Raw genomic sequence first — 11,358 nt, 5'->3', positions numbered from 1 at the left:
CGTCCACCAAAAAACTCGAGGTAGCTACAGCCTCTATGCGTGGAATGAGAATAAAACGGATGGTCTAAAACGTCTTTAAAGCATGCGATACGACGATTTATGACCTTTTCAGAAGCCTATCTCCCTATCGTCAGTAAACCGACTTTACAGACAACCGATTTTTTGTGAAAGAGAAGGAATCTATAACTACTCAAAATATTAATCTTTTTTAACACAAACATCCAACACTGTCTAAGGATGACCTGTGACAAACGAACGGATGGACTAGTCTGGTCTTATTATAGGGATTTTTCTTTTATTCAGTGGTACAGAACCAAATAACTAATTTCCTGAGTGGCGTTGGTTTTTACTCTAATTTAAAGTTCTGGAAATTCTGTATCTTATTTTTTGTTAAATGCATGAGCTAATTGATTGTATATTAAATGAAATTTATCGATATAAGGAGAAAAAATTATTCCTAATTGTAGGTATTCAGTCCAAAAAACCAAACTGAATATGTGGGCATCCTTCGTTTTCTGATTCAATTGTGTACAGAAAATTAAAACATTTGAAATAATTCGTACCTATAAATAACTGTTAAAATTTATGAGGCGACATCTATAACCGCGTACATATATTTTTAGAAATTAATTATTTTTGACAGTTACCAAGTAGAATTGTATTTTAAAATGATTAAATGTGTTATTTAGTAATATCTTGAGAAATAAAAAGAGAATTAAGACGGAACAAAAACGCACAATTGTTTACTTCAATTTTCTGTATTTTTGCACCTGCTTTGTAGGTAATATCATTAAATTCTATCATTATTAATTTAATTAAATTTCCCATTTATTTTTCCGTTAGGGCTAATGAACAATACGATTAGCTTCGGCAATCAATAAACCTTCGTTTTTTCATATAATCGGTTAGCACTTTGATCACGGATGATAATTGAATGCTATTTTTATAAAACACCTCAAGTATAAAAACAATTAAAACATCTTTATTTTGTTAATAAACAAGTAATTCAGGAATCGAAAATCATTAAAGGAAAAGTGCCTTTGGCGTTCAACAAATCAATTTAAATGGATTTTAAAGAACATGTGATCACTCAAAGTAAACGATGTAGATAATTACATGTCACATACCTACCGCACAAATATTGCATAAATGTGATTGCAATCATTAAATTAATTAATATTAAAATATTCCTTGGCTAAATTAAAAAACATACATTAATATTAAACAGGGAGAAAAATACAAATCAGTTGCGTACATAGTAGGCACTACACGGATACATAATGTAAATGTGAAGAAGACAGCTAAATAATTGATGTTATCACATAAAATAATATAATCATGAATCAAAAGTATAATTTATAGTAGTACTTTATTTATGTTAGAAATTGCGAAAAGAGCTTTTATAAACGTTTACTTATTACACGTTTCGGAAAAGGAAAAGTTTATTAAATATTGGACTAACTAGATGTGATTCCTAATTCAAATATAACCAAATATACTTAATACCAGCGCAAACCACGCCCACGATGATACGTGGTACTAGCTACTAAATATACTGCACGCCAGCACAACATGGGAATATGATTATCTCGATTTATAGAACAAACTTCAGGAAGGGTTGATGGATCAGTGATATGAATGGTCAGTTGGCACACAGATCAGCCCGGGATCCATTCCTAGCTGGTACTGTACGTTTTCTGCATTTCTGTTCGTTAAATCAATTACAACTACTTCTGCCTTACATTTATCCTAAGCATGAATTAGCCATTTTGAAACCAGCACTGCCTTCAAAAATACCCAAAGTAGGAATATTATACGTAGTAATTGCCAAATGCTACAGGTATATTCTTCGAGGAATTAAACATTAAATATACGTTTTAAAACTCTGGGCAATTATAATCTGTTAATTATTTCTTAATTGAGGTCTTGAGGACTTCCTGTTTAGTAAAGGTTTAGTTAAAAATGGAAGCCAAGTATGGTATTAAATAAGGTTACCTAATTGAACCTTAAGTGTCGCATTGTAGTATTACATATTAACTTCTTTTATAGTTCCTCATGAAAAATTCATAGTTTAATAAAAAAACTCATTTAAATTAAATTCAAAGAGTAAGGGATGCAAAAAAGTTTTCTTTGTATTTTCTATTCTTTTAATAGATATGTAGATAATTAATTTAATCTAATAATAACAAGTCATAGTCAGTATATATGCGCACGTAACAAGTTTTTGTAATAACAAATAGTTTTAAAAGTAACAATAAAAAGATAAAATGGTTAATAAATCAATAGAACTATAATATCAGGGATCTGTATCAATAGACTTTAGGGTTCATGCCTGTCACATTAGTCCTGTAATCCTTTTTAATGGTTTGGAAAATGAAAAATTAGTATGTCCACTCGTATTTAAAAAGTTGTTAATTATCTCGTAAAACGTAAATTGTTTTAGTGCTTTAATTTATGTATAAATGTTATCATGAAGTGTATTAAAAAAAAGAGACGATCACGATTTAGTTCGACAGTTGCTTCATTCTTAAAAAGAGTCATGAGTGAGTACCTTGAGCAGAAAATGAATACAAAATAGCATAATAATATAAACCTTAAAGTTATCATACGATTTAAAAAAAGGAAGAAAAGTTAAAACAGTTTTATTACTTTTATTACAGATATGTTTCTTGTTTATAATAATAAAGTAATGGAAATTTTATTTTATTATGTATATGCCGTAACATCAGCTTTAGAAAATAAAATATCAATTTAAAATCCAAAAATATACTCTGCAGCAATAAGAAGATATGCAGAACTAATTGCAACACATTTACTAGCTACTATACGAAACGATTGATTGCTAGAACTAACGGCTTATAATGGGTGTTATCTTTTAGTAGCACTTTCCTGTAATAATATTTGATTTGGAGTGCATAATAAAATCCTATAAATTTATATGGGTGTTTCAGAATCAGTCCAGACAGATACTTTTATTGCAAAGATGGCTTTAAAATAAATATCAACAGATGAAGAATATCGCAAGCAAAAAGAATTCTTACATAAGCAATGTTTGTATTACTATCCCATTAACTATTACCATGCCATTAGTGGTTCAATACAAATATCCCAAAAAAAATAAATCATTAAAGAAAATCAGTTTTAGTTTTTCCTTAATATTATAATTTTTATTTAAAATGTACGCATTCTGAACGGAATGCATTTTTACCTGAGCGCCGACGATGACGAAAGTTAGCCCAAAGAAGCGCACGATCCACGGCGATATTGAAACCCCCATGGCATCGGAAAAGGGAAAGTTCTTTCACACGCTCTTCTGTTTTCCAACTCTCATCTCCAAAACTTTAGAAGAACAAACCATGGTCAATGGAAAAAAACTGTTAAACCACCAATTATTATTTAATCACAATTACAATAAATGTTTTCGTAATCCGTTTCAATCACCGCTCGAACAAAAACCGTTAATTGTTAATAATTTCCAATTTTCCAAATAATTCAAAAATCGGAAAGGTCTGTCGCCGAATTTCAGACCAGTAGCATCGGATTAAAAACTGCTAAATACTGACAGTAAACAGCAGCAGCAACAACAGGAGCCAGTGGCCAAGTCTCACTTCGAACTTCGAGCCAGCAACTAGCTACCTACAACTGATATGAGACTCTCGGACCACGTCGAGGTGCAGACTTCCAGCACAATATCCTCTTCGGAGCGCATGAACACGCGGAGTGGTTGTCTTCGTTCTTTTGCCTAGATTTCAAAACCAGCAGAGAGCAGAAGCACTGGGCATACAGGCATTGCACTGCTCCAAGTATTAACATGACCCAGACATACTTGTATATTTGAATGATATTTCGTTATCTTGGGTTGAACTATCCAAATCTGATGCTTAGATAATAAGCGTCACAATAATAATTATCTTTAGATATTGAGGTTTCTAATTCGGGAATTCGGGAGATCAAGAAATCTTTTTCGCAAAATTATGAACGTCGATTGAATTATGAGGTGCGTACTCAGGACGCTAAGCCGCTAACTGTAGAAACTGAGGTGCAAACACATCTACACTAAGTTTCGCGAAAATGCTTTCTAGCCTACTTAATGTATGGGACTGCATTCTTTACAAAGGGCAACGCGCAGACATTAATGCGCACTTTATATGTTCGACTGAAGTCCAATAATTAAAGTGATTCAAATGATTTCCATACTATTAAAATGGTTAATCATTATATACTTAGTAGAGGCTTTTAATTATATTTATTAATTAATTTCCATTTTTGAGGCATCACGATACGAATTAATGACAAAACGATTATATTCTTCGGACGATAGCTATAACTACTCTCCTATAGCTGTAAATCTGAGTTTGCCCATCATTGAGTCGCTTCATCTCTATCACGAGCTTGTTATCTGTATGAAAATCTTAAATGAGCTTATTTTTTGTTTGGACCTTGCAAACTTATTTCAGAAAGTCTTATATCGTTTGTAATCTTCATACTTAATGAAACCTGTAGTAGATTAAATCGACTTATACAGGCTGTAAAGAAATTGGAACTGCTTACCAATTGTCTTAAGGTCTTTAATATTTTACGTAACTTCAAGAGTCAAATTAGGTCACATGTATTCAATGTTCTAAAGGTGTTTACCTGAATTATAATCTCTACTAAAAGGACTTATAGTGAATAAATAGGCAAATTAATAAATATTTTGGTCAAGAATTCTATTAATAACATGCATTTTTTCAGATCTTTGGAAGAGTCAGTTATAGAACCCATCACAATCATAATAAACAACATAGGAGCTACAATACATACTCAGAAAAGCTAATATCTTTTGGACTAACAATGTATCGTTTTGTTGGAAAATGTCAACGTCTCATACATCTTTATAAAGAGACTAAAACCAGGAGATAATACTTTGGGATAAAGGACAAAGAAGAAGATAAGGGAAAAGCATTCCTTGAAGGTAATTTAAATGAATAGTTTCACTACATCAAAATTTTAGTTGTACATTATTCCAGACGTGTAGATAATTAATTGGAAAGCTTCAGAATGTTGTCACGAATCATTTCGTTGTCATATCTTGTATCTTATTGTAGGTCCCATTGGCAGGAGAATAGATATATCCTTAAAGGCCCTCAAATGAATATGAAGAATCCAACCAAAAAGCATTCGTGTTAGTTTGTCCTTTTTGCTGTAAAAGCAAGTGCATTTGGTCTGTTCTCAAACGGTTGTATTTGATGTCGTGGATGAGAAGGAATGGGAGGACGTTGGCATCAAGACAGCCCCAGGGGGTAATAAAGCCGTAGACAGGGTGTCTACTGGAACCGGTGTGTGTGCTATACGCAAATAGCTGATCCACCTAAAACCTAATGGTCATCAAAATATCTAAGATTTTCTTCTTTCGACAAGCTGCATTACAACACCACAGCACACCAACGTCCGACCTGTTCATCCAATTTCTCGGAATTGCCATCGCAAGCGGTAATATAAATTTTAATGTCAAGAAATAAATGCAAACCAAGATGCATGACAAAGTTGTTAAATACTCTCACGAAAGGCTTCTTGCAAACATAGAAAAAAATTGAAAACGAAGAACATTGAGTAAATATTTATCTATTCACAATGGATGGAATTTTTAAAGATTATTATTACCGGTTATGAAGAAAATGTATCACGTTTCGTTCCATAAAAAAAAGTTGTTTGCAGAACTTCTTTACATTACTTTACCATCTAATCCTTAATATTCATTATATCAAATTAGAAAGAACTAATCATGTGCGAAGGTTCCGCAGTCAGTTGCAGGACACTGTCGCGAGGCGATGAACCTATTCGAGACCTAAGAACGTTTAGGTACCCCGGATGTGGTTTCTTTTCAATAACTTTCCAATTTTTTTTAATCTTTTTCCCTTCCCTGAAAATTACACTTTGATGATTCTGAGTCTTCAAGATTTTAATTAAAAATTCTTCTGGAATTGAGAGTATTATATTACTACATAGTACAAAACAAAGTCACTTTCCCGCTGTCTGTCCCTATGTATGCTTAAATCTTTAAAACTACGCAACGGATTTTGATGCGGTTTTTTTAAAAGATAGAGTGATTCAAGAGGAAGGTTTATATGTATAATACATGCATAATATAGTAGGGAAACACTGATAATTTTAGAGGTTTCTAATGTGATGTCGTAAATAAACACATTTTTTGCGCTTACATTGCAAACGCTGGCTGAACCCTACGAGATAGATCAAAATAATGTACTACAATATTGTACATCTTAAAAGGGTCTACAAAAAAGTCCGCGATGGTATATGTCTATCTCTTAGGGATAACCCACAATAACCATTTTTATCCTTTACTTTTTATGAGAAATAATGACTTATTTACGAAGTGATTGTAGGCAATACAGCATTAATTCTTATCCAATTAAGTACCTTAAATACTTGTGCATTTAATATAGATTGCATTACAGTATTGCACCCGTGCGAAGCTGGGGCGGGACACTAGTTAATTATATAAGATTATTCCTTTACAAACTTTATTTTCTCCTGCATTTTTTTCAGTCCACTTAAAGAATAGTCGTAATTATATTGTTTTAATGTCACAAAGGTGTTTTTCTAATATATATACTATTAGCAAATAATCCCTCAACAGGACTTTTTAATGATTAACATACGTTTGTAGTTGTGTTGTCTTTCTCCTTTTTATTCCTGTTCTTTTCTATTGAGCAAGAAAATAGTTAAATTATTCAAAGCATCCTTCAACACTTTAGTTTCTACATAATTTTACATACAATTAACGAATTTACAATTGAAATAGTACAATGATTTACGTGGGGCATCTATTCTGTTAGGTATTTCAAATGGAAAACAAATCGAAAAAAATCGTCTGGAACTTGTATTGATATTGATATGGAACTATTTACAAATGTAACGTAGTATATTATAGTAAAAGTCCGCATCGGAACACCGGAATTTGTAAACCACCAGGCAGATTTTCTATTTCGGCAAATGCACGTCAATTCCTGCAGATAAAGTTTTCGAAGAAAAATACTGCAGCGCATCAACAAGAATTAACACGTTTATCTGGTTGAGTTTGGACGTGGGTTGTAGGTAATGTCGGTGGATTCCATCACAGTTAGATCACGGAATTTTCGGGTTAATTCGACTAATATTGTCTGGAGAAGATGCGATTTCTTTTTATTCCTTTACACAAGGTGACTCAGACGGACATTCCACGATTATATTGCTTTTATTGTTTTCAAGACTGTCACAAATACAAAGTATCACGAATTGCTCCACATAAAGTCGACCTACATATGTTGTTTGTCTTTGCTAATAAACAACAAAATGGAATTAAATATAAATCACTAAAAGCATTTGGAAATTAATCATCTCTGTGGTTTAAAAGAAACATATCTATATCCATATTCTTCCTTTTTAATTCAAAACTATAACTGCATTTCGGACTCCCCTTGTAATGAGAATAAGAACATATTTGAAAATCATCATGAAATCACTTCCCTTATGCAATAATTAAACAGGATTATGGGTTATGGGTATTGGGAAAATAAAATTGAAAAACCAATTAGACTATTGTTGATTCGCGACGTTTCGTCTCTATTTCTTTAGACTTTATGAAGCTTTCAACTTATCTAACTGACTGTCAAAATTATAAATATAAACATAAAGTTAGTTACGTCTTCTTTGGTCCAACCAGTTTGTTTAAAATCTTTTAGCTAATTAGATAAACTTGGTGAGAATTAATACATAAAGAATTGTATAAATTAAAATTTGAAAAAACAAACTGATTGGATCAAAGAAGATGCAAAACATTATGTTTATATTTATAATTTTGACAGTCTGTTAGATAAGTTGAGAGCTTCATAAAGTCTCAAGAAATACAGACGAAACGTCGTGAATCAACAATGGTCTTTTGTTTTCCCAATGTCCTGTTTTTCACAGTTTCCTGCGCATAGGTAATTTTATCGACACACAATATTGATATTCATCCAAAAGTAAAATAATGACTGAAAGAAACCTCTGTCTTCCTTCTTATTCTTCGATTCCAGCGTGTTGTGATTTTCTCCAACGTTTATCTAAATAATGCACTGATTTAAGTTTTTTAAGTTCTATTTTAATAAAATTGTATATTTGGAAAGTATACATTGCGCAAAAGTGTAACCGTTTCAGTAGTTTCCTCTGTCATACGTTGAAACCCAAAAACCGTAACGAAAAAAGTGTTTACGCAGTGTCAAAACGTGTTAAGTAACAGTGCCGAATTTAGCCATCTGCAATAAAACAAGAGCGTAAAATAAATGCAAATCAATCAACATGTCTTTTAAAACCGTTCTGATTTGAGTTGCTAATGAGTGAGAACACGATTACATTTAAACGCTCAAATAAACATTTTTACGTATAAAAACTACTTATACTGATGAAAATGCTTTCATGAGTACATGGCGAAGTACTTCCTTAAAGAATAAAGTAAACTTAGAAAAATTTCTACTGTAGATACCACCATTTGCCTAATAACAAATATGTTTTTCAAAGTTGCTTTGTCTCAATCAAGAACTAGAACTACAAGAACTTAAAAACTTAATAAAAGCTGTTTTCATTTATTATTGTAGAATCTTAGAACGTTAAAATTTTTATTGAAAATTTTAAGAGGAGTCGAGTTAAACCTTCATAAGATTACTATTCACGAATGGTTAAGGATGTAGGATGTTCTACTTTTCGGGAAATGCGAAGATTACCTCAGGATAGGAAAGAGTGGAGGTGCGTGTCCAACCAGTCTTAGGACTGATGACCTTATGATGATGATGACGATTTTTGTATTAAATGAAACTGTGGTTCAATGCCTAAAAACAATACTAATTAATTTTTAATAACGACAATTCAGTGTAAACTTGAAGTAACCAAAAAATTTCCGAATTGAGAAATTCGTTGGACTCATCAATCAGTTTGCTTTCATCATCATCTTCTTTATCTACGGTATGTTCATCATTCGCCTATAACATCAAATTTCGAACGCTTCTAACTTTTCTGCATTGTGTAGGGGAAATTCGACTCTTTAGAATGTGATAGAAATTTCCTATCTGTGCCAAATTGTTGGATCACTTGAATAATCCTTTTAAAAATGCTTGGGAGTGACATTGTCGATGGTACACTATTGATATACACCCATTTTCATTTTTGGACATACTTTCCTACAAGGTCTATGTTAAAATCGCATTCTCAATGTATAATTATTATGTTGAACTTGGTCTAAAATGTGTATCATTAATTCTACATACCCAAGGCGTAAAATAGCAAATACGTAAAGTAAAAGTATGCCTGCGGTAATCCTTGTGGTGCAGAGGTACGTGCTCCCTGAGTCGTGTTTAAATACTGTAAAGTACTCTTATCGCCTGGGGAAGTAGGTATTCTTTCGTTGTACGTACGGGCAGGTAGGCTTGTGCAAGCTGTTTCATTGTAAATTTATGTATCCATTATCGATGTTGAATACTTATCCGTTCTATAATTAATGCTCATGCATGCATTACCCGCAGAAACGCGTCTAAATTTATGAGAAAGCCGTGAGGCAAACACATACACTCGGTGAGAGGTGTATGAATGCTTGATAACGGAAGGATAATTCATGTCCATTTAGTGTTGCAAATCGCACCAAAAAGTCCAAACGGACTTTATTGTACGTATGAATATTATGTGGTATCTATATAAAGGAGCCTTTTTGATTCCAAAAATTGAAGCAATGCCTTCAAGATATATGCATAAAAAAAGCGAAGGAAAGGATTTTGATTCGAGGGTTTGTTTTAAAGTAAAAGACTTTACGTAATTTGTATTTTTATAAAGAGAAGCATCTGCTCAAAAACTAAAGGATTTGCTTCTCAAAAAGGGGAATCTAGGTTCACAACAACTTTTATCTCTCTTTTCAACTTTTCAGTGTATGTAATGTAAAAATTTATGTTTTTGTAGGACTGTTTTTGTGTTAAAATGTGTCCAAAAGGACTTGTATAAGATCTTTAGTTGTGTGATCCCAGTGTTGTGCTTGTTTTGGCTGATATGGTGCATTTACGTGTAACAAAATACTGCAAACCAAGACGTACACCACGAGAATCAGATTTTAAAATGTTATTTAGATNGCCTTTTTGATTCCATAAATTGAAGCAATGCCTTCAAGATATATGCATAAAAAAAGCGAAGGAAAGGATTTTGATTCGAGGGTTTGTTTTAAAGTAAAAGACTTTACGTAATTTGTATTTTTATAAAGAGAAGCATCTGCTCAAAAACTAAAGGATTTGCTTCTCAAAAAGGGGAATCTAGGTTCACAACAACTTTTATCTCTCTTTTCAACTTTTCAGTGTATGTAATGTAAAAATTTATGTTTTTGTAGGACTGTTTTTGTGTTAAAATGTGTCCAAAAGGACTTGTATAAGATCTTTAGTTGTGTGATCCCAGTGTTGTGCTTGTTTTGGCTGATATGGTGCATTTACGTGTAACAAAATACTGCAAACCAAGACGTACACCACGAGAATCAGATTTTAAAATGTTATTTATATTTGTGGAGAATGTCGTGTGGTTGACTTGACGCGTACCCCGAAACACGTGGAGCAGCCATGTTATCTGTACAGAAAATGAAAATATTTCTGCGTTATTGTTCGAACCATTTTAAATTTGCTAACTTCGAACACTGCACAAGTAAATGAGGAATGTATTAAACAAATAAAATAAACAGCTGTCACGGAACAGACACACACGTTGATTGCACAATGTAAATATCAATTAGTTTGCCGAAATCAGTAGAGGGCTAATCTGTACCTTTTACTTTATTAATCATTAAGCATTTCCTTGTACGGAAAAGGTATAGATTATGAATACGGATTGTAGCAAAAGCTTTTACTTCTACCTTTTACTTAAAACTAAACGCTTTATTTTTTATAAATACGCCCTATTGTAATCAGAGATACGGTTCCATGAAGCAGTTCTACTTGAAATAAAAACAGAATTATAAAATGAATGCCTAAAGTAGAGATAATTTTGGCTTTTGGCCAGTCTAGAAATTGAACTTATTATACTTATGCTCATTATTTTGTTTTCAGACAGATCCAATCAGAAAGGACTTGCTATGAACTGGAGTTCCAATATCTACAAAATAGAGCGCAAATCTACAAGCTGAGGTAAGTACCTAAATCAAAAAACAGTAAAATTACATACGAGCGAATCTAAAACGCAGTTGAACCCATTTGCAATAGAACATTTCTACAGCCGTAACATCAGCTTTAGAAAATAAAATATCAATTTAAAATCCAAAAATATACTCTGCAGCAATAAGAAGATATGCAGAACTAATTGCAACACATTTACTAGCTA

At 32.4% G+C, this 11,358-nt stretch overlaps 2 protein-coding genes across 4 annotated transcripts in view; one reads left to right on the top strand and one right to left on the bottom strand.

Annotated features, from left to right (window-relative positions):
• The window catches only part of LOC108735537 (SPARC-related modular calcium-binding protein 1), a 49,233-nt gene extending 45,192 nt beyond the window's left edge, over positions 1-4,041 (bottom strand). The window contains exon 1 of one of the 2 annotated variants that reach the window (XM_025976660.1): positions 3,209-4,041. In XM_025976660.1, the coding sequence (XP_025832445.1) occupies positions 3,209-3,277 (69 nt within the window). In that variant the 5' untranslated portion in view covers positions 3,278-4,041. The remainder of the gene's footprint in view (positions 1-3,208) is intronic. The other variant, XM_025976662.1, reaches the window with a different exon arrangement.
• Positions 1-11,166, top strand: part of LOC112905048 — a 51,212-nt gene extending 40,046 nt beyond the window's left edge. For both annotated transcript variants that reach the window (XR_003231532.1, XM_025976654.1), the window contains exons 2-4: positions 4,735-4,954; positions 5,088-5,472; positions 11,088-11,166. Coding sequence is in view for 1 of the 2 variants with exons in the window: in XM_025976654.1 (XP_025832439.1) it covers positions 4,735-4,757 (23 nt within the window). In the remaining variant the exon portion in view is untranslated. The remainder of the gene's footprint in view (positions 1-4,734; positions 4,955-5,087; positions 5,473-11,087) is intronic.
• The last annotated feature ends 192 nt before the right edge of the window (positions 11,167-11,358 follow it).

This window comes from Agrilus planipennis, unplaced genomic scaffold (assembly GCF_000699045.2).
Source record: "Agrilus planipennis isolate EAB-ADULT unplaced genomic scaffold, Apla_2.0 scaffold107, whole genome shotgun sequence".
Classification (NCBI taxonomy): Eukaryota; Metazoa; Arthropoda; class Insecta; order Coleoptera; family Buprestidae; genus Agrilus; species Agrilus planipennis.
Note: the sequence above shows the minus strand (reverse complement) of the source record. Positions and strands in the feature narration are given on the sequence as shown.